The sequence below is a fragment of the Zootoca vivipara genome, chromosome 3 (genome assembly GCF_965207765.1).
Source record: "Zootoca vivipara chromosome 3, rZooViv2.hap1.1, whole genome shotgun sequence".
NCBI classification, from domain to species: Eukaryota; Metazoa; Chordata; class Lepidosauria; order Squamata; family Lacertidae; genus Zootoca; species Zootoca vivipara.
This window is the reverse complement of record NC_142586.1, coordinates 86,565,735-86,589,739: the sequence shown is the minus strand read 5'-3', so window position 1 is coordinate 86,589,739 and position 24,005 is coordinate 86,565,735. Positions and strand designations below refer to the sequence as shown.

General features: G+C 42.1%; 2 protein-coding genes across 6 annotated transcripts in view; one reads left to right on the top strand and one right to left on the bottom strand.

Annotated features, from left to right (window-relative positions):
• The window catches only part of ALK (ALK receptor tyrosine kinase), a 582,689-nt gene extending 574,214 nt beyond the window's left edge, over positions 1-8,475 (top strand). The window contains exon 29 of the mRNA XM_035110504.3: positions 2,420-8,475. Coding sequence (XP_034966395.3) covers positions 2,420-3,091 — 672 coding nt within the window. The 3' untranslated portion in view covers positions 3,092-8,475. The remainder of the gene's footprint in view (positions 1-2,419) is intronic.
• Positions 8,476-8,892: 417 nt separating this feature from the next.
• Positions 8,893-24,005, bottom strand: part of CLIP4 (CAP-Gly domain containing linker protein family member 4) — a 35,460-nt gene continuing 20,347 nt past the window's right edge. For all 5 annotated transcript variants that reach the window (XM_035111491.3, XM_088666610.1, XM_060272957.2 and 2 more), the window contains 9 exons: positions 22,618-22,753; positions 21,430-21,567; positions 18,616-18,702; positions 16,555-16,695; positions 15,009-15,143; positions 12,948-13,071; positions 12,374-12,438; positions 11,597-11,669; positions 8,893-10,708 (listed from right to left, as the gene is read on the bottom strand). In XM_035111491.3, coding sequence (XP_034967382.1) covers positions 10,387-10,708; positions 11,597-11,669; positions 12,374-12,438; positions 12,948-13,071; positions 15,009-15,143; positions 16,555-16,695; positions 18,616-18,702; positions 21,430-21,567; positions 22,618-22,753 — 1,221 coding nt within the window. In that variant the 3' untranslated portion in view covers positions 8,893-10,386. The remainder of the gene's footprint in view (positions 10,709-11,596; positions 11,670-12,373; positions 12,439-12,947; positions 13,072-15,008; positions 15,144-16,554; positions 16,696-18,615; positions 18,703-21,429; positions 21,568-22,617; positions 22,754-24,005) is intronic.

The window sequence follows — 24,005 nt, the reverse complement described above, 5'->3', positions numbered from 1 at the left end:
TGCAATGCAAGCTGTATCTGGGAGTCATTATGGATCAAATGTGAAGTGCCCAGCAAGAAAACAAGCCATTGTTCCTTTCGAAACTTGCCTTGAGGCAGGGTGTGATGGTGATTAAGAATGGGTGGGTGTGTGGATCCATAGGTTGGACTGCAAAGCGGACTCCTCACCTGATTTGATCCAGGTAGATTCTGAATTGGATCAGATCATGAACCCATTTCAAAAGCTGCAGTCCTTGTCACGACGAGTCTGAGGGCTTCTGCTCTGAAAATGATTTTATTTCCTTTAAAGAAGTTGGGTCTTCCAGACACCCAAAGCTTGGCTTGGCTGGCACATGGGACTTGGTGACATGTCCTTGCTCTCAGAGGGAATTGTGCGGGGAAAAAGCATGGCTGCCCCCAATGTTTTCATGGTGGTGGTTTCATTTCTCCTCGTGCAATTCCCTTTGAGAGTGTTGGAATGATCTCAAGTCCCATTGCTCTCAGGGGATCTTGTTGTACTCTGTTCAACATTAGCAGCTCCAGGCTCACCTGCTTGCTCTGTTTCCCCACTAGAGGGAAAGCCTCGTGCCAGCAGGTCCAATGACCCAACTGGTGGGACAGCATCTCCTTTTTGTCACTATCTACAGTGCCCATTTGCTTGCCCTCTTCTTCAGGGTCCAATCCACATGATCAAGAAAGGCAAGGAGAAAAGGCTGTGTTCTTCTGCCTCCTTGTTCTGGTTACTGTCTGCATGCTTAGAGGGTAGCTGAATAGGCAGCAACAGCAAAAGGAGCAACAGCAACAGCAAGTGGCCAAATAAGCTGTGCTCCTGCTGCATTGTTGTAGCAATAGCAAGTGCCCCATGATCCTCACTGCTGGTGCTGTTCCTGTCCTTTTAATCCATCCTTTCTACGCCCATCCAGCTTACACTGTTCTGTGATTTATTGCAGCAAATCAAAGGGCAGCAGAGCCTTCAGTGCTTTCAAAACCGATCTCTTGGCCATTAGTGCTGTCCAGTAAATCCACACATCTTTAGAATCAGATGCATGAAGAAATATTGCACTCATTTAATATTTATAACCCACTTTTCTACCCTAAACAAAAGTCACGAGTAGGCAACAGAAAAACAATCAATGCAATAATGCCAGAATTGTTGAATTATAAGATGTTTCCATCCAAGTGTGAGTTGATAACAGCTCCTTACCTTTGTCCGCTGCTACTGGGAGCAAAAAATAATTTTGCTCTCAAGAAATTTTATCTTCTGCCCCACTCTAACATGTCTGAATGAAGTCATCATTTTTCACCAGATCTGCAAGACATTTAAATGTTCTGCTGCATAACAACAGATATTATTCAATACCATTCAAAGACGCTTGCTGGATCAGGTCGTGAGTCCACCTAGTCCAGCTACCTCTTTTCCACAGTGGCTAACCAGATGCCCATGGGAAACCACAAGCAGTGCATGAAGGCAACAGCCCCCTCCTGCACTGGCCCTCTAGCAACTGGAGCCACTGAGCAAAGGGATGGGGGATTCAATTCAGTCCACATTTAAAGGTGAACCTACCTAATTCACGGTTTCCCAAACAATATGAGAACTGAAATGCATATATCCTTTTAAATGTGCACTTCTCTCAATTTTGTAATGTAGTTCTCCGGGCAAGTAATGTGCATCAAGATGCATATACTGGGATAAAATGTCAATAAAAATGCATATATTCTTGGGTATTTTAAGCGCATAGTTTTCAGGGGAAATTGCTTTGCAAAAATATGTAAGCAAGATTGCATACAAGGGTGGAATTCAGTGGCTTGCTGTTAGAAAGATTTTGTCAGGGAAAACTTTTCCGATTGCTTTCCTCCTCTTTCCTCACCCTGTGCACCATTCTGGGGGTTCTCCCAATCTCCCCAGAGCCCCTTTTGGGAGGCATGGAGGCACAAAGTGAGAGAAAGCAGACACAAGAGCTGCTGTTGACAGGACTCAGTAGCTGACTCCTGCCCCAAAGATTGTTAAATGCTAATGAAATTTCATGAGGGTTTTAAGAAAACTGCAAACTGATCTGAAAATGTGGCAAGCTGAACTTAAGATTGGAAAAATGAGAAATTGAGAGAAACCAAAACTGACCAATTCAACCATCTCTACCCAAGTATGGCGGTGACCTGGCCTAACAGGTATACAAATGCACTTGCCCTCTGTAGATTTGTCCAATTGCTTTCTGGCAGTGAATTCCATAAATTAATTGCATGCTGTGTGGAAGTAGTTGTTCCTCATAGCTGTCCTGAAAGTGAATTTTATTGGGTGATTGGGCATGCTTCCATTAGGAGAGAAACAGAAAAAATCTTTTCACGAAGCAATGGTAGATTACTCCAGCAGCACTCTGTAACGTCAAGCAGTTAAAGAAAGCAGCAGCATGTTTTGAATCCCTTGGTTTGTTTTTTTACTGTAGGATCCTGATGTGATCAACACAGTTCTGCCAGTGGAATATGGCCCCTGCATTGAGGAGGAAGAAAAGGTCCCTGTGCGCCCTGAAGACCCCGAAGCAATCCCTCCTTTGCTAGTCTTGCCACAGCAAGAGAAAAAAGGTGTCGAGCAGCTCCTGCCTTCCCCACCATCCTTGGCCTTAGCCATTGCTACAGGGAAGGCCCTGGTGAAAGCAGCTAGTGTCGATCCATCAGTCTGTGCTAATACACAGGCCCCCCTGGAAGGGGGACATGTCAACATGGCGTACACTCAGTCCAATCCCGCCACTGAGCTCCACAAAGGCCGAGGGTCCAGAAACAAGCCTACCAACCTCTGGAACCCGACCTACGGCTCCTGGTTTACAGAGAAGCCCATTGTCAAAAACACTTCACAGGCAGAGAAAGAGGCAACTGAGAGGGAAGGACCAGGGCATGAAGGGAACTGTACTTTGGGGCCGAGCATTGTGACTGGAAGGCTGCCAAGCTCCTCCCTTCTTCTAGAACCATCTTCGCTGACAGCCAGCGTTAAGGAAGTGCCTCTGTTCAGGCTCCGCCATTTCCCCTGTGGAAACGTTAACTATGGATACCAACAGCAGGGCTTGCCCTTGGAAACTTCGGCCCCACCCTTGTGCCAGCAGCTGCGAGGGCCCTCCCCTTAGGAACAAGGCCAACGCCCCCCCCCACCAGGGCCCCCGGGAAACATCCCATCCTTTTGACTCTCTTCCTGTGTGACTCGTAAGCCTTGGTGCAAACGTCGGTGTCACCCAAACAAGCACGAGAGCAGAACGAGATGCCCTTCTGTAATGTGCCAATGTGCTCTGAAGTGCCACCATTGGAAGCTCTGCTTTTCGAACCTGCAAGAAGCTTCCATTTGTCAGAGCGCGCACACCCCTTACACACACACTCGAAACACCCAAGGACAACAGTCAGTGTTATCTGCAAGGCCCCGCTCTCAGTTGCATAAAGTCATCTGCATGGTTGTTCTCTGTGCCCTTCCCTGTGCGCTGCTTCCTTCTCTGTTGTTGTTTATGTGCCGTTTCAAGACTCACTGTCACGAGTGTTTAATGTCTGGGGATTTCCCTGTACTTCCAGATGCAGCATCGGGGAAATCCCTCTTGCTGCCAGAGATTTGAGGAGAGGATGGGGAAATGTTGCACTCTCGCCGAAATCCGAAATCAGATAAACGTGGACTCCCAAGGGGGCACATAGCCAAACAGCAACTCAGCTTCAGCATGGCCCTTCCACAAGCATGCACAACCATTGTGGTACTCTTAAGGGTAGCAGAAACACATTTGCTTTCACGCCTTTGGTCTACAAGATGGAAATTGCAGCAATTTAAGGAACAATGTGAAAGTCAGTGATTTAGTTTGATTGAAAAGGTGATGCCCTCTCCCCCTTTTCTCTGTTGTGGTTGTGGGATACCAAGGGTCAAATGGTTGCAACTAATACTTAATCCTTCATGTGCATCCATGTTGTAGTTGGTTATGCCACATGCTAGAGGATAAGATTATCAAGGTGGTTAAGAGTCAGGTTGTTCAACAATGAAATCACTGCTATTATGCTTCAGTTAATACTATGGGGCAGAGTTTAGACTAACAGAAAGTAGTCGATTGCCGTGGTGTGTGCTGACTCCTGTTTTTTCCAGTGAATAAGGATATTAAGGATTTTATTTATTATTACAATTGCATCGCCGTACATGGCACTGTAGGAGATGCACCCAAGCAAGTGTGTTTTAACAAACATTTAAAAACAACCACAGTAGCCAACTCGCTAAGTCATTGTTTTGACAAGAGTCAATATCCACACACAGAAAAATCAGGACTTGAGCATATGATGTAAAAATTACTTGCCAACTTCAGTGCATTCTCAGACTCAAACATACCATCAATCCATGCTTCAGCATATTTCACAGCTTATCTTATCATGCTAGCGGAACTGAAACAATCTGTCAAAATATCCTGCCATGAAGATGGTAATGCCTGTGATTCTATTGCATAACCATGGTGCTACAAATTAGGAGACCACACCACTATTGCAGTTTCATGTTGACCACTAATAATCTTTGTTTCTCTCCACTGACACTTTGAGGCAATGGATCACCCCCATGGAAGCTGCATATATGGGCATACAAACCTAGCGCTCACATTCGTTCCCATAAGCAGAGCAAAGGAGGAGGAAGCTTGGTTTGTGTCTCCAGCCTCGCTCAAGAACTTATAGCTACTAAATAAATGCAGGTGCAATCCTCTGCACAACTGCACTACATAAGGCTCATCGATTCAATTGGAATTGATGTATAAATGAAGAAATCTGACCTTCCTGAGTGATAGAGAAAAAGAGATCCACTTTCCAGAGATACTTGTTTTCTGGAGGAGCACTAAATCAATGGGGAATGGCCTTGAATCCTTAGCCGCAAATTACAGTTGGACAAATCTAATCATGGATCCCCATTGTACAGTAATGTGTCTTGCTCCCATCACGGGACAACCAAGAACTTTGAAGTGCAGCTTAGATAAAATGTTGGGCCTACTTCCAGCCATCACAGCCACTGAAGGTATTTATATTTTTTTCTTGAGTTCATAAGGCAGCTATAAAAAAAACGCTTCATTTGAAAAAAGTGTGCCTGCTCACTGAATCAGAGGCAGTGTTCAGTTCATTATAGTTTGGTGGGTGCTGTGCCTGAAAGTCCCACTTGCTCACAGCAGGGGGCATGTTATACTGTCTCAGATGACCCCGAGGGGCAATTAAAAAGTACAACTTAACATGCTGCAAGATACCTGAGCTTAAAAGAATGGCCATCAGCTATAAGCAGCCAAGTTTACTGTGCTGTTATTACAATCGACTGCAGATTGGCTGGTTCATGTGTGTGATTAACATCAAGGCACAGTGCTGACCCTCACAGTCCAAACCACTCCTGGAAGAAAAAGCACTAGCCAGGAGCTTCTCCAGTACAGTATCCTTTTGTGTTACAGTTGTGGGGGAAAGCTCATGAAAAGCTTCCTTAAAAACAGACCTTCCCCACCCCCCAAAGTAGAGGAATATGAATGGCAACCTTGGAAGCATAGAATGAGCTGTGTTTTATACCATTACTTGTTTGTGAAGGTTCTACGCCACATTTGTAGCATGTCAGAGGAGTCTTTCATTAGGGAAATGAAACTAAATCCTGTTACACACCCATCAGAGGTGTGCAATAAAGGATTTCAGTCACAATACTGTAAAATAGCTCGTAGTATTTATACTTGGTGAGATAAAGCTTACCAATACATATGCTTTATTAGCTGAGGCGCAGGCTGAGGTTTCCGTATCACCAGAAATAAATGGAAACACTGGTGTTTGGCAGAGGCAGGCTTTGCTCCATAAACTACACCACCTAGGCAGAAGCCGTTTCCATGACTTTATCATGAGTTAGGCAGCAAGGAGTATGAAACAGCTGGAGCACCATCACTGCTTTCTAAATGTATTTTTATTCCCCAGTGCCTGATCAGAGACTCACATTGATTCCACAGCATTAAAACCTTAATAGAGACTACACAGGAGAGCAAAATCACAGGCTTTCAGCAATTCCAGTGCAACGTTCACTTCAGTGTCTGTGTTTGGCCTTTTATAGCACCAGAGATTAGCCAGGAGACACAATGGAGCTTTTGAGGCATGATAACTATGAGCAAAAGTTATTTACCAAAAGTGATTTACCCTATTTCTGGGCAGTAAGTGTAGGAGGGTCATTTATCCTAAAGCAATTGGGGCAGTGGGGTAGAACTGGCCCAGAAGGTATCAAAGGGTATGCAAGGAAAAGGTTCAGTTTGGTTCATTCACCTAACCCTAACCCTAAAAGAGGAGGACTGGAAGACAGCCCATTACTTCCTTCAAGTGTCATGGTTTAGGGGAGTCTGACACAAACCTGTCAGAAAATTATTTCCTCTGAGAGGTTTTAGGCCAACTCTCATCTAAGAATTGACTCCGCTTCCTGTGACATTAGAAATGTGGGAAGAGTCCCATATGCTCAAGTGCAAAATACAGTCCGTTGATTTGAGTAGCCAATGAGTGCATTTTCTCACCCAATCCAGTGCAGGAGGACTCAAAAGCAAACCCGCCCCCCGCCCCCATCTCAGCTGTTGTGGGGCTTGCCTCCAAGTGAGCATAGCAGTGCAGCACCATCAAACGCCCCTCACACGTGTTTCTTTTCGCCATAAGGATGCAGAAATTCAAAATGAAGTGGTTTTGGCGGCGCATTTCCCAGTGCATGACTAGGTACAGCAGCTGTATTCTAAGACTTTCCTTTTATGTGTCTGCTCTCCAATGGGTGAGGCCACCAGATACGTCTAAACCTTGAGCAAGTACTACCTTTTCCAATGTCCTTTCACAGCTCCGTAACCTCACACACGGAAGTCTCAACGGAGTTATGTCTGAACCTTCTGTACCCAGCCTCTCCTTCTGTATCAAGGCTTTGTCATTAGGAATGTGTGTCACATCTGTACAGAAGCTTATGCAACATTGCTCGTAAATCAAGGGCCTATGCGTTTCAGGGATCCTTCTCAAGATAAAATGCTAATATATGATCATTAAGTATTTTGTATTGTATTTGTATTGTAATCAAGTGTAGTGAAGCTAAAGGCATGAAGACACAATAAAATGACTGTAAAGGAAAGCATGCACCTGGCTGTGTATTCTCTCTACAATGGCTCACCAAACCAAGGAGGCTTTTTATTCAGCACATGAACTGCTAAGTTTGGCCAGGGGGTAAAATGCAAGTGATAATTTAGCACGACAATATTAACTAAAGTCCCATTTTGACTCCCAAAGTCATGCAAGTTCTCATTGAACTAGAATGAAAGTAACCCAGGCAGGCTACCTGGCAGAGGTGACAAATTTCCTATACTGGTTACAGAACAATTAATTGAGATGGGGAGGTACAGCTCTTCTAAATGCACCACTAATGTCCTTTTAGGGCCTGGCTGATCATTAGGGTAAGTTGGATTTCACTCCAGAGAAGCTCTTCTTGTTAATATTTCCGTCCACCCTTCCTCCTAAAGGAGCCCAGCACATCAACCCCCAAAGTGGTAAAGGAATTCAGTCAAAAATAAAACATTGTTATCTAAAAACATTTTTAAAAGCCACATAGCTTCACAGCTATCTTTCACCAATCAAATACCTGGGTGAACAGGAGTGTTTTTAAGATCATCCTGAAAGTTAATTATGAGGGAGACCACACCTCACTAGGGATGGCATTCCACAAACAGGAGCTGCCACTGAGAGGGCCCTGTCAACACCAGCCCTACATTATATTGGCACTGGGTTAATAAAGTAGTTACCTTTTCTATATTCAGTTCATTTTATCCCTTGGTGACTATGCATGGCCTATTGGTATATTCACTTCCTTTCTAATATACAGCAGAACTCATTCTGCAAGCAGTCCTTCTTAGTTTGGGCAGACATGATCTTAAGACACACCTGCAAGAGCAAACAGGAAAAATGAGGAAGTTCATATTAGCACAAGAATTTATCTTTCAATGGTACCAATGTTTACCTTGTAAGTCACAATCCTTAAAGGAAGGAGGGCAAAAGGAAGATACCATCCGACCAATACATAGGGAATGCACAAAACATTTTAATGTTCAAAATCAGCATCTCTGTAGAGTACATCAATATCTTACAAACATAAAAGGTGTTTAAAACATCTGCTTTGTTATATTACAGCTGCTGCTTTCTATCCTAAATGCATAATGTGCAAGGTAACATTATAAGAAAGCGATTCAAAAAAAGGATACTCGGTCAGTGATAGCTCAGTTTTCTTAAAAGCAACAGGCATCGTTAAAACCAAACGACCATTAACAGCACTCTCATTTAAAAATACATTTAAACACCCAAGGAAACAGATGTCAGACATGGCAAGATTCAGTGCATCAAGGTGCATCTGGATCCTCAAATGCATTTCTGCAGTTTTTAGATGGCTTTTAATTAAGAACAAGTTTATAATCACAGTTTACAACCATTGCCCTTAGTTTAAAAATACCCATTAGCTATAAAAGCAATATTGCAGCTTTGGCGTGCTTAATGCAGATCAGGGGGAAATTGTTCTAGCAATGTTTAAAAATATTATCTATACACTTTTATAGACAGCTAGAATGTAGTTTTACTTTTGAGTGCAATTTGACAAGATACCTTGGCCAGGATTCAACTAATGAGTCCCACTACTGGAAGGCTGTGCAAGGACTGCTGTTAGCACAAGGGAGGCAGTTACCATAACACTACAGCGAATTCTTCCCCTTATTTTCAAGGATGAAGCCACTTAGTGACTTCTGTGGCTTTTAAATTATCTGAATCCATTTAATAATGGTTAAAATATGCCATAACAATGCATTATATAGTTTGGAACAATACCATTTATAAATTTATAATCACTCAATTATTTAAAGAGAAGCATAGTACAGTAAAATAATCATGTTTCAAAAGTGTTTTTTTAAAAAAAGGTACATCATGCTTCTAGGCAACAATGTAGCAACTACATTATATGAAAATGGCAAGAGCTTCAACACCTAGCACTGTGACAAGCTTTTCCTAAGGTTGGCGTCTACAGTGATACAGAATTCTTATTGCACATGGGATATTTAGGATTCAAGCACCGAAATATAGGTCTCTCTTAAATGTTCTGCCCAGAGCTAGGAACTGGTGGCCTGCGGGCGAGATGGTCAACTGCCACATGGCCTAACTCAGCCTGCAGTGGCTTGGCATATTAAGGCAATCTAAAGGTTCCAGGTCAACCAGGTGACGGTTCTAAAGGAAGAGGAAACTTGAACCTGCAACAAACATGGAATCTCCCATAGGCTTTCTACCAGCTTCTCCTCCCTGAAGGTAGTCGTCATCAGACTAAACTGGGGTGTTTTAACCAAGGTTAAGAACACTGTCAAAAACCAGAAGGGAGAAAGGCTCCCTAATCACCTGCCCATGCCAAGAGTGGGCATGTTTCCTGGAGGAGGGGGTGGTGCAAATCCATGCACACATTACCTTAAACCCAATACTGCTACCTCACCTTAAAATGACCCGTTGGCCAATCTGATTGCTGGCTGGAGAGCTTTGCTGAAGGGCATTTGATGCATGCAAAACGTTGCAGTGTTACAGGCTTCAGTCTTGACTAACAAAATAATTTCTCCAGAACTTGAGTGGGGAAACTCTTCAGAGAGGAGAAATAAAAGTGCATTAATACTTGTTCCAATGGCATTTTTGGAAAGTGCTTCTGGCATGTTGCTGCCTTTAAAATACACACACATGTCCATTATACAGTATATCTGTATATACTGTAACAAAAAGTGCTTTTACTATTTACCTGAAAATATTTGTGCTGCTTTATTCATTTCCCCCTTCCTTCTATTCAGGCTGTTTCTGTATGTAGCATGGAAGGAGCACATTTTTTTCTCTTTTCAACTGCTTGCTTTGTGCTTGGAGGATCTGTCTGGATAATAAGCTACCAGTCTCACGACATTTTCCCCCTAAATACTGTCACTTCCCTCCCTCTTTATTGCTATTTTTTTCCAGAAAAAGTGAAGACTGTTTAGCAGGTTGACAAATCCTGCTGCTTGTTTAACAAGCTCTGCGATCTCAAGTCACTTTACAGCTTCATTAGAATGTGGGATGGAAACATCATTTGTAAAGCAGCAAAGCATGTCAACATGGAGCCAGATAGAAAACAGCAGATTATTCAAATAACAGGACTGCTCAACCCCAAGTTGTTTTTTTAATATATAAGCAGCTTTCAGGTGAGGACCGTTCCGTAGGGGAAGCTATTAAGATTTCATTCCTCAAGAGTCATAATGCAACTCCATTCTGGCTAGAGCTGTGCAAGTGTTATACAAAAGCAGTTTTAGGACTTTGGGTAAGGCAGAACTTCATGCAGGCGATAGCAGGATTGTCTTTTGTGCTTTATTTCTTATGCCCTCATCTCAAGAGCTAGAAGAGTTTGCCTTCAGCAGGTATCATCCACAAGTTTTGCACCGTTGATCCCTCGGTAAGTGACTCGGCTCGGCCGCACCAAGACTCCATAATTTGGCTTGCAAGTGAAGTACCGCTTGTCACCCACAGAGCCGTCATTCTTGCCTTTGGCACTTCGGAGTTCCAGGCCAAGCCAGATGCCTGGAGCAAAGTCTGTGGGCCCAATGTAGCGAATGATGCCCATCTCACTGGAGCTGCTCAGCAGGACCTGGGAGCCCTCGTGAAGCTTGACGGGGCCCTCGGCGCTGGCCGTAGTGGTGCTGCTCCAGCTGCGTCGCAGGGAAGCGTTTTTTGACCTGGGCAGAAAAAAGTAGGCAACAGGTGGACCATTTGTTAGATGCACAATATACTAAGATTGCATATGCACACAGAGGAAATCTGCCACCGACTTACTAAGATAAAGACTTCAGGGCCTCCTGATATGGACCAGATTGCTTCTGATCTGGCAATGGCAGTAAAACATGCCTTCAGTTAAAGGCCATGAAACATACTCATCATCAACCCAAGAGAAAAGCCTGCATATCCTTGTACCACAAGGTCAACAAGCTCTACAAAAGGATAAGATGGTGAAGTTTTCCTACCAATGCAAATAGCAGCTCCAAAAGGGTTACAGCATGGGAAGAAAGGGTAAGAGTCTCCTCTTTGCCTGCTGCGATCCCAATAATTATTAACCCACCCCACCTACCATTTTCATTTTTAAAAGCATGTGTTATATGCAAAAACACATTTGATGTCCTGTCCAGTTTGGTCCTGAGCCAGCTCCTGTTAAAAGGTAGCGGGAAAATTGGCGTGTGTCCGTGTCCGCTGGAGCGTTTTGGCCTAGCTATTGAGCTGGCAAGGAATGTGCACAATAATTCTCAGAAATGGGATCCTGGCCCAGGGCTATTTCTTTACCATTCTGATTTCAGTTATTAATTCTAAAATGTACAGCCAGCTTTTTCTGACAGCCATCACTGTGCAGGAACAAGACTTGCAGGCAAGCAAAAGAGAACCACTGCCTTTAAGACTTCCTATAACCATTCGAGATTAGTGTTGAGAGTTATGCAACAATATCAAAATGACTCCAGTGAACACAGTAGCCATACTTCTGGGTAAACATGCATGCCTCCAGAGAAAAAAAGAGAGTTGAATTCATCTAATCATAGCAGACAACACATGCATTCCCTTTTCTAAGAGCCACTCACTTGACAAAGGAGTTTCTCCTGTTTAATTCCTTTTGGGAAGACGCAGAGGTTGTGCTAAAACTTCGTCGGAAACCTGAACATGATAAGAAAAACAAACTTCAATTCAGTCTAGTAAGTGGCAAACATATATAAATTTCCAAGCCTATTTCCCCTCATATATCCATAGAGCACACAAAGGTCTTTCACCTTTTCTCAACACTCATTTATTCAGTTCCTTTTTTACAGTACTGTTTTCTCAGGCTCCATTCAGCTGTGATCTGTCCCACTGAAAGTAATGGACACTGCACAGCATTGCTGAGCTGCGTCTAGAATGACTAGCTCAAAATCTCGCCAAGTCAGCCCCACAGCCTGGGATTTAGGAAACAAGTCCACAAACAAAGGCAACTTAACACAGCAGTAAAATCACACAACAGGTAGGCAAGGTTATGCCCATATTTCACTGAAAAAGATCATAGAATTTTGGAGTTGGAAAGGATCCTAAGGACCACCTAGTCCAACCACGTGCAATCACACTACAATGTTCTGAGAACTGAGCAGGAATATTGAAAATAATAAAACGCCTTTTAAGATATCATTTTGTGTTTGTTTCAAAAAGGAGGGGTTACAGACTTTAAAGAAAAAGAAGGCGAAATGGGAGGGAAGAGAGAAATGGAAAAAGCTCCTGCCTTTAGGCCTTCCCATTTCACTCTCACTCCCACCATCCCCAAGTAGCTACAGTTGCTGCAATTTGCACAGGTAATATGAAGCAATGAAATCAGGTACTTGTCAAATTCTTACCAGGGAGAGAATGATTCATTTTACTTGATGAAACATCTGTGAGGGAGTCTAGCGATCCCACTAGCCTGCAAATGAAATAATATATTTAACACTTCTCTCTCTCAAGGCGTCGAAGAAGAAAAAGAAAAAGAACAGTCCAATTCTTATTTAGTGTCATTCCTCCCTTTGTTCCATTCCCTGCTCTGGAAATTTAGAATGCACTGCCAAAGTCTCCTTTCATTCCTTCTGCTACGATCGTGCCACTCTTCTATGCTTCTCCCCATCAGCTTCCAGCTCATTCTCTTTCCACTTCACAATCTCCAGGACACACCACCTGCTGTAATTCAACTTCCTATTTCCTCTGGCCTGTGTGCTCTCACAAATCTCCTTTGCATTTACAGGTATGTTGTTTTGCCTTCTAAAGACAGATTGGCTCCCTTCAGCCAATCTAGTCAAAGAACAGAGACGATCTATAATTTGGCAGCAGACCTGTGTTGGCACTCCTCTGTGTTTCCCTCCAAATGGATGAAAGTAATCTGGGTCAAACTGTAAAGCCAACACCATTTTGTCCTGCTGTCATGAACTCCGCACTTACCTCTGCACTCTCGATGGTGGTGCAAAGACACCATATCTGGGGAGGCAGCTGAAGTACTGCATGCCTGCAACTGAACCATCATTCTTGCCATGAGGTTTGTCCAGTTCTATTCCACACCAAACACCTGCAAAACCAGATGTTTTAAGAGAGTCACGGGTAGGGCAAAGATGCACTCTTTCCAGTTTTGCTGTTATCTACCTGTATGCCACAGGAGCATTGTGCTCTTGGCAAATTTAAATCTACAATTAGCAAATAAGAAGAAGGAACTGAGAGCAGAGAAAAAAGAACGCCTCTTAAATAGATCAGCTTGAAGAAGCTATCAAGATGAATAAGCATTCTCTCCAAATGTTGCTTCAACTTTTGAAGTAGCACTTAATCTCATTCCTCTGTATAAAGATTTTAGGAATGCAAGGAAATCAGGGAAGGAGAGGCTTCTAGAGTGTTGTGCATCCAAGTAAGACAGTGCAATAAAGCTTTTAGAACTGTGGGCCTCTAAATTTACAAGGTCAAGGTTGCCTTCTTCAGTCCTGATCCAAAAGTGTGCAAGCCATACTTTGAACTGCTGCTGCTTTCATTCACTTGTCTTCCAAGATACAAGAACCTTCTAGTGTGCACTGTAAGAAGCAAATAAATTGTCTGATGGAGCTTTCTTGAAAAGTTATTTCCTCGCAGGGCACCAAGAAAGTCATCAGACAGCAACACTTTCATTTAAACACTAGTCTGTGTTACATTTGCTAATTCTGAAGAAAGTTCCATAATGCCCTATTTCTCATGCTATCCAACTCCATTAAGACTCAACATTAAAATTCAAGTCATTTGGCGCTTAGGGTGCCGTTTTAAGGGCAATGCTAATTACAAGCTGAAGCAGCCAGAACTCCATCATGCATTTAAAAGGCTCAGCTGGGGAAGAGTTGTTTTCTTCCTGCCTTCAAAAGAAATAGCGACAGATTCTTTGCCAGTTTATCAGCAGCAACACTTATGCAACAAAATATGCCTTGGCTCACTACTGAAAGCTGTCATCTGAAGTAAGATGCTACAGGGAGGAGTTTTTCTGCAAAAGAGCAAGCTTTCCCTGAGGTCAAAACACACATCAGAGGTTTTCTGAGATATATTCCTCCCTCCCCAGCCACCCATCTCATTTATTTTAACAGAATAAGCACCATACTTGTAGTAAAGTCTCACACACCAAAATAAACACTATACCTATAATCCCGGTGTCAAATAGTGGTGCTATTTGGATAATTGTGGCCGCAATGCACTTTTTACTGTTTTCAATTCTGAATGAACTATAAATGCCACCCCCCTGAATCCAAGCAAGTTCAGGGTGATAGTTGGGGTATGTGTGTGTGCAGAGCAGTGCACAGAGGCAAAGTTTAACAGCCCCTGAATGCCCCGTGGACAAGTAAAATGTGTTCCGTTTTTAGGGTCGCATACAATAGTTAATGAGCTTTGCACCATCTGTTGACTGGTAGTTCAGCTTGGAAATATCCAAAACAGGAAGTGCAGATCACTTATGCTTCCTGCTCCTTGCATACTAAGGCACAGTTTTGAAATGACTCAGATTATTTATCTGCAAGCCCTATACACTTGACTGAGAGGGCTGAACAAATGCAGATGAATTTGTGTGTGTAGTTATTAGAGGTCACACTTCTTCAGCAAAAAAATGAAATCTTTGGTTTTTATGCTGGCTGATACTTTTATGATGCCAACACAACTGCTTTTGAAAGGACACATAGCTTAGCAATGCTTTGCACGCAGATGGTTCCAGGTTCAAATCCCAACTTCAACTCTGGCATCTCTGTTTACAAGAATCTGCTTTAAGATTTTATTTTACATGGATTGTTCACTTTATTTGTTTTGAATTGGTATTTTATAGTACTTAACTAGCATTTTGCATTGTTTCTTACTGGAAGCTATAATGTGAATTCTTCTGAAAAATGAAACCCAGGAAACAAATTAAATGCTTTATTTTATCTGACAAAAGTTTTAGCTTCAGTCACAGATCTAAAATACACTAGGCAATCCTAGCTCTGCCCTAAATGTTCACAGCAGAAAGCTTACCTGGTGCAAACTTAGTTGTCCCATAAAATCTAACTATTCCAGTTCTCTGTCCTACCACCAGTACTCTGTCTCCAATCTGAATCTCCCCTTCATCAAAAGGATTTCTTCTTGAAGATGGAAAAGTGTTGTTTCCTCCTGTTCAACCAGATTTAAGGAAATGGAGAAGATATTTGAATAATGTAAGAGAAAAGGATCATTAATATTTATTCGTATATTGAACCAATATGGTTGGTGCCTCAAATAAAACTAAAGATCTCAGCAGCAAGTCCAGAGAGCTAATCAAATAGGCCTATGCGGTCTTCAGGCTAGGTTAAAATACACAAATTATATGGACTCAAGATGGGCATACCCAAAAAGTTTTAGAAACTAAGAACTAGGAGCAAAATTGCAGCAGGCTCTGCTCCCATTTGCAATGGGAAATTCACTTCCTTCTTTCACTTGTGGGTTTAATTCATGAAGTCACAAAAAGCTAGCATCTTGGAAAAAGGGAGTTTCTAAATTAATTTTAGTATAATACAGGGGAAGACTTAATAATAATTTTGAAAGCTACATGGAGTACTCACGGCCAAGTATAGACATTACTTCAAATCAAGAAGATGATGCATTTTTTTTCTCCTGCAGGGTGAGTTCAGCTTCCCACTGCAAATGACAGATGCACTTGCTTTGGATTTTTAATTAATAGACAGCCAAACATATGCATGTTTACTTAGAAATAAGTCCCACTGAATTAAATGGGGCTTACTCTCAAGTGTGCATTTTCCCCTCACACTCAGTGGCTGAGCTAGGCTGTCTACCTTTCTAACCAACTGTTTAAAATCCCACATATATATGGGTATTGAAAAGTTCATTCAGCACTTTCTATTATAGGAAATCAAGCCAGTGTTTCTAAAAGTTTAAAAACTATTCCAGGGATAGTTGTGAGAGGCAGTTCTTACTGACACAGATGCTAGCCAATCAGTGCTGTGTACAGCTGCTTTCTTCTGACACATGATAGAGGTGGCTTCCCCTAGGCTGAATGCTGGAGAGAGCTCTATATCTGACCTAAACACTGCAGGTCCACTTCCACAGCAGCTTCACTTCTCATTTTTAGGCATGTCTATACACACACACCTTAAGGACTGTATGAAATGTGTTAGCCTACTCAAATAAGTACTATAGAAAGTCACATCATAGTAGTTTTATGGGTGGGAAGTATCTGAGTATCCCAGAGCTATGAAAACACATACAGGTAGGGACACGGCCTCTCCTACCACCACATGATAATGCATGAACAGGAGAGGCAGTTTCCACATTAGGAAGATCTGGCCACAACAGGACCTGTTCATGCTGTCCACAAGGTGGCAGTTACCAAAATGGTTAATTCAGCCTTGTAATCCCACCCATACTCCAACAACAAAAAACTCATCTAGAAGTCTGCAGATGACTTGTTTTTATCTTAATAGCTGCAGAAAGAAAAGCCCAGATTTACACTTAAGGGAAATGGACCTCTTAGTGCCACCACTGTCTTCACATTACTATTTAAAAAGCAACTACAGAGAAAGCATACCTTTTGTTGCAGCAGAATGGCTTTTCAAGTCTTCCTTCTTATTTTTCCTTGTGGTATTCCACTTCTTTGAGCAATTCTGCTTGCTGTCTAAAGATGTAGTGGAAGAGGAAGAGCTGTTGGATCCAAGGGAAGTTGCTTTTTCTAAACAAAATAGAAGAAACCAAAGAATTATTCAGACACACAAAATAAAGAAAAAGATGCATACAAGACAGGAGCTGTCAAGTTCTCCCTTTTTAAAAGGGAAATTCCCTTATGCTGAATAGGCTTCCTTGTGAGAAAAGGGAAAACCTGACAGATATGCGAGATGTCAAAGATGTCATTCCCTCAAGTAAGAGAAGAAAAGAAAAGAAACCATATGCATAAAGCTAACTTTTCATGATGGACACCACTTAACAGTCTTTCAAACCCACTTTAATATTGTGTAATACTTGTAAGCAGGGAGCATAATTGTAAAAATAATGCCGCCTCAAGTAATAAAAGACATCAGCCTTTTGCTTTTGATAGCCAATCTATTAAATCTTTGATGAGAAACAGGGAGTGTGACATTTTGCGGGTGAATTATGAAGTGCGTGGATTAGTGCCTACTGCATGCTATTATGCACCGTATTAATATTAAAATCCAGTCTATAAAATAAGATTGGGAGGTAAATCACTTTCATTTCAATTTGTGAAATCTTGATGTTCAAGCTGCCTAAAGAGATTTATCTCTAGCTTCTCTCTTCACATAGCATCCTCTGCTGCCCTATTCTAAGCAGAAGAGTGTGTGTCAAGATCTTGACCCTTGGTGTATCCCAACCACGAAACTGGATATATTGGCAACAGAGCTGGATTGGGCGAAGATATCGCTCTGCTCAGATCTCCCACCTAAGCTGGCCTCCCACCGGCCAGGACAAGCATCACTCCATCAGTGCTGCCTCCCCCTCCACCTACCAAACCTGCAAGCAGGAGTGCTGCTGGTGGGATGCTAGCAGGTCAGCCGCTGGAAGGCCCCTGAAATGGGCTGCTCCAGATGCACAGAAGGACTGATCCAGCCTGGTCTGAGTCTGACTCCAAGCCTGTCTCACTGCTTATCATACGAAGGCATCAGATCCGATCACTGCACCAGCTCCAGGATGGCATAGCCCCCAACATCTTTGACTCCACCCATCACATGCTGCAGGGCTGCAGGTGCAACAGTGGAGCTACTGCTCTGCAAAGCCACAGCAGCGGAGGGGAGGATGTTGGTTTTACCTGTATTAGAAACTGTGAGAGTTGGGGGGGGGGCAGCTGCATGTACTAAGCTTTAACATGGACCTGTATCATTGCGGGATGACATTACAAAGAGCTCCTACAGCATGTTACAATGTATGACCTTACCGTTTCCATGGCTATCATATGGGGGGGGGGAAGCCCTTGAATTTTGCAAGATTGCCATAAGCACATCTTCATTATAAAAATCCCCTTCCGGCCAATAACAATGAGACTCCCATGTTATGGAATGCAACTGATTAAAGTGGCAATGCAGTCTGTGGGATGCAACATCTAGAGATGCGACCTGGAAGGGACTGAGCATCTAAAGAGCTGAGCTCTTCCACCTAGTTCTGCTCTATTCTATTCCATACACCCCATACATGCACCACATTCCTCCTTGTTAGGGTTTATCCACACTTACTTTTTGACCCGCTCTTTCCAGGCAGAACAGGCTCCCCACCCCACCCCTGCCAGAGCTTTCTCTGTGAAAACTCACTCTTCAAAGCAGAATCGGAGCAAATGTCAATTCGGGGGTTTGCACAGACTGACGTTTACTCTGATTTTGAGGTTTATTTTGGAAAAGGTCCAGAGTGAAGGGGGGAGGCCACTTGGACATGGAAGTTTAAATTGCAGGCCGTGCCTAGAAAGAGTAGAGGAAAGGTAAGTGTGGATAAGCCCTTAGTGAAGTGACCACAGGGCTTTATGGAGCCAGAATACAGGCACAAAGTAGTTTTAAGTGGCATAGTTCTACACTCTTTGGGAGAGACTGTTATGGGATTTCTCTTAAGTCATGCCAAGTACAGAAGCCAAAAACATCTAAAGAATGCATACCTTCTTTACCAGGTGGAGTTTTCATTCCTTCTTTGCTGCCCAAATATGTGGAATCTGGGGTGCTGTCTTTTTTCAATGCAGATAAGCCTGTGAGTCAAACCAGATAAATGAAACCATCGTAGTCTAGTAATGGTTCTTCTACCTTCCAAAGAGCAAACAGGCAACAGGACAAGATCACCTAAAAAAACCACCTACTTCTACAAAATTTGTGAGTCGTATCAAGAGATTTCCCTCATCCTTTTACACCAATGAATAAAACATGAATACCAAGTCTTATTTCCCCCACAAGAAGACAAAATGCTGAAAATCTCAGTAGTACAGCTTATGCCTTGAATGGATGAGAGGATTCCCAAGTTTATTCCCAGTTAAGTGATCTCAGGCATCAGACTTTGAGAAAACCTCTGATGGAAACTCAGAAGGCATCGACTCAAATGGCACTGCACCAGAGGGAGAAGAGGCACTTTTCTATGGGAAGAAGTAGTGCCTATTTTTGGCAGTGGGCTATTAGGCTACTAGAAACTATTTTGTGGGCCAGATGTGGACTGTGGGCTCAGCAGCCCTGATTTAAACAATAGCAATCTGAACAAACATGAATATTCAGAACTAAGGTGACTTTCTTGTTTCTCGCCCCCTTTCAGCACAGGATTGAAAAAAGTACTTAATTGCTATTAATTTATTAGTTTCTTTATCACCCATCAATAGGGTTACAGAACTTCTTTAAAATGCTATGCATGTGCAAATATCACACATGATACCTGAGCAACATCAACCTGCTGGAAAGGATGTGGGGAGACTGGATATTACATACATATATGGTGGTTTTGCAAATCTCTTTGCCCATTTTGGGTTTTGGCATTTAAAGAATTCAGTTTAATATCAAAACAGACCTACAACCCTGTCCTCAACTTGCTTTACTTAGAATAAAGCACCTGTCTACTCCACCAATTGCTCATAAAGAACTTTTAGCATTCCTCCTCACGTCAGCATGTATGGAAATAGCCATGCAAGGGCACACTGCCTTGGGCTTGAACATGGAAGCAAGGTACCTCCAGAGCATGGACAGCAACCCTGGCTGAAAAGCTGACACGCCAGACTCGTGAGACCAAAGGATGTGAAAATACCCCAAAACAGCATGACTACTATTTATTAAATCACAAAGGTATTCTAATCACAGGTTTCTCATATTGCATAAAGTTATGCCCCCAGATTTATTTGTACTAGCACCAACAACTTTTGAAGCCCTCAAAACTAGAGTTTAAAATACATTTACCTATAGAAGTATTTTACAATAGAATCAGTTGTTTTCCTAAGAGAATAGCCTATGTCAGAACAGTAGCATCCCGCATAAACAATGCATGGAAAATAATAATCAGCCTTAGTAATGTTCCATGGGTCTTCTATTCCACATTGATAGACATGCCACTAATATCAGAGAACAGAAGTCTGCAGCTGATTTTTCTGGCCAAAACATAAAGGGCAGAACTTTATTATTTATCAACTAAATGCATATCTATTGGCTTAATCTTGGCTGCTGAGCTGCTTTTTGTACTAATTCATGAATGTACTCTATTATTAGATGTTTATCAGACCAGCCTCAATAAGACTAGCACGACTAGCAATAACAAACATGTTTACAAATCAATTTATGAATACTTTTCTGGGAGGAAATATGATAAAACAGCCATTACTCAGAGAATTTAAATTTAAAATTTAACCCAATGCCCCAAACCATGTCATTCCTTTTAAAAAGAGTATCAACAGGAAAAAACAGTATTTTTAAAAGCTACAGTTAGTTGTCACATCTATTAGAACTATCTCTCTCACCAGTGGCTCCATTGAGTCAAAGGAAGGTGGGGGACAGTTTCCCCATTAAGCAAAACAACAACAAAAACCCCACCTCCTGAGGGCTGGACAGGCTTAACTATTAGAGTCCTAGAGCCAAAGCCTTTGTAAGAGGGGACAGGTTTTATGGCAATATGAAAGGACAGTGTTGAACAGGTGGTGAGAGGTTGAGGAATCCACAATTTAAATGTAAATTCTTTTAAAATCTGCACCACTAACAGAATATCAAAACAGAACAGGGTGTACAGAACCGTATGAGAAGGATGGGATCCTAGCTCAGTGAGTGGAGCACACCAACTGAGTCCATGGCAACTCCAAGACTCCTACCTGGAACAATGGAAGGCCACTGATAGTGCAGACAGTACTAGGCCACGTGGCCAAACATTTGACTTGGTAAAAGACAGCTGTCTACATTCTATGAGGACATGATCTATAAAGGATTTCACAGCTCACAACCAAGAGCCAACCACAACAAAAGATGCTGCTGGCACTTCAGGGGAGGAGTCACAATTCCTGCCTTCTCAAATCCACAGAGGCCAGTGCAGCTGCATCTCCTCCTCATCTGCAAGGCCTGTTTGCTCCAGCAGGTGGGGGGCTAGGGCTGACTCCTCCCTCAGCACAGGTACATCAACGGGCTGGCAGGTTTAACAAAGGAAAGTGTAACTAGATTTCAAGGTGGTTTCCAATAGTAAAACAAGTACTGTACTGTACCACAATACATACACTCAAAACAACAACATGTGGAAAAGAGGTTAAAAACCATCCTGGGAAAGCAAGTTTATGCCTGATCTGACCTAAACCTACCAAATATTATACAATTTCTTATTATTTACCCTCTAACACAACACAGCACTTGCCTACAAACAATGGGTTGTGATTTTGGACCAAAAAAGAGGCCATCTTCCTCACATGTTCTTTGGCTATATGGGCATTTGGCTTCAATTTGAAAAACAATTGGGCTATCATGCTTACCTGAATTCACTTTGGATGTTATGTGCGTTACATCAATTTTCTTAGACTTGACAGCAGGCGAAGGTCGTGAGGAAGAAACCTTTGCATTCTTTTTGTGTTCTGAAGCTTTACTTATTTTAGAGAGAGGTGCAAAGATACCTGGGCAGAGAAGACACACAAGAGAAATAAAAGCTATTAATTGCAGAGCTCAGCTACTCCTTGATAACCTTATTCAAGTATTTATGACTGTTCAAGTATTTAAATAACTGCCAAGTACCTGACACTTTTGTAGTCAGTCTTAAATGCTGCTTCAAGTATTCTACTTTCCTCTTATAGATAGGAGATGGAGCACACTAAAACAAATACTTAAGCTTCTGCACAAACAAGCTTGCGAATGACATGAGAACTGGCGTCATGACTTGTGTCCTAGCCATTTTGCCATCGCTGCCATCTTTCCTAACTATACCTTCAATTATCTTTCTTAAGAAATAGGGATATTGCAGCTAACAGAGGGATAGAGCATACTGCTTATATTAAATGGCCTTGGTCCTGTATACCTGAAGGAGCGTCTCCACGCCCATCATTTAGCCCGGACACTGAGATCCAGCGCCGAGGGCCTTCTGGCGGTTCCCTCACTGCGAGAAGCAAAGCTACAGGGAACCAGGCAGAGGGCCTTTTCGGTAGTGGCGCCCGCCCTGTGGAATGCCCTCCCATCGGAGGTCAAGGAGATAAACAACTACCTGACATTTAGAAAACACCTAAAGGCAGCCCTGTTTAGGGAAGTTTTTTAATCTGTGATATTTTAATGTATTTTGGTATTTGTTGGAAGCCGCCCAGTGGTGGGGGAAACCCAGCCAGATGGGTGGGGTATAAATAAATAAATAAATTAAATAAATTAAATAAATAAATAAATAAATAAATAATATCACTATTAACATCCACAGCAAACATCCATCTAAATTACTATCTATATGGCAAGCAAAGTAGGGGACACTACTGCTAACTAAGAACTTAGCAAAACTATTGTTGTTGAAAAGTGTTGACAGGAACCATGCATTTTATTTTAAGCCCAAAAGTCCAATCAGAGAAACATCCAGCAAGTGGGGAAAATTGCTTAACATGATATATATGTGCCGAAGTAAAAAGGCATTCCATTAAAGCATCTGCAAGGCAATGCATCTCAAATATATATAGAAAAGTTATACCTACCATGTTTTGGTGCACACTTGAAGTACTGTACTTTGCCAACACTTCCATTGTTTTTTCCTTCAGGCTCATCCAATTCTATGCCAGCCCACTGCCCACTGGCAAACTCTGTTGTGCCACAAAATCTTAATGTGCCAACCTAAAGGGGGGGGGGGGGTAAAAATTATGCATCAACCTTTGTAATGGATTATTTTCAAAAGTAAAAAGAAGAAGCAGTGTGAAGATTGAATACATGGATCTGGAGGAGGGGAAGAGTTCAAGTGCAGTATTTTTTATCTCACGGATCTGTCCCACCCTAACACAAGCACTCTTCTATGAGTCAACCCTTCAGATATTCGAACACAGCAAAGACTTGTCTGCTGCTACTCCAATGGGCTTGGAGGGTAGGTTTTTGGTTGAACATTTGTAAGAATAGCTCAACAGTGGAACCAGTTATCATGTATAGATGGACGCTTACAATGTTTTAACATCCAGAGCCTAAGATGTAGAGATACCCAGCTTCCCAAATGCAGCCCTTGCTCATTCAAACTTCCTGCTAAATTAAGCATACTTGTAAAGAATGTGATACACAAACCAGAGATTTCTGAACATTTATTAATCATTTTACAAAAATTGCATCAAATTATCAGAAATCTAACACTCTAACTAGTAAAAAGCTAAATATTTAATTTCCTCCAAGAAAAACTAACTGTGCTACTCTAAAAAGTAGTTAACTTATTAAGAGGCTAAGAATTAATCCATCTTTTACTCATTTGTGGAAATATCAACCGGAGCAATTATGCGACATAGGTCTTTCCCAACAGATCACAAGTGCCTCAAGAGCAAAATCACACAGGACATCCCACTTCATTTTTTATATTAAAAGGTAATAAACCAATTGCACTTGTAACTTGCAGGTTCCCATATTCCAGTATTAGTCATTTAACTGAATTTCAGGAAGTTTCTGCTAGCAAGGGTAGAGGCATAAATCCATATAGTCTGTAAAATTGTTCTTGAAATGCAAAGGGTTCTTCAGTTTTACATGAGCAACAATGTGGGGAGGCAACTTTTTGAAAGCCCCGACACAGTGTTCTGTTGATTGGTTTTAGGACACAGAACAGCTGCATCTCCCTTGTGTAGGCAAGGCTTATGACTTTTATATGTGGGTGTGATCCACTGACCTATCCACGGGATGCAGAGTTATGAATGCCCTTTAAAAACTAATCTCCACTGGCTCATTACAGCAAATGGCTGAGAAACTTTTCCAGAATCAAATGTAGACTGCACTAACCAGTATTGATTTTTCTTCCTGCATCATGTGTGGAGAAGATTCACAGTGGAAACAAAGCTTTATGTAGAGCTTTCATTTCCTGTTTGCTTAGACAGCTGTGGAAATGACTTTATACGTTATT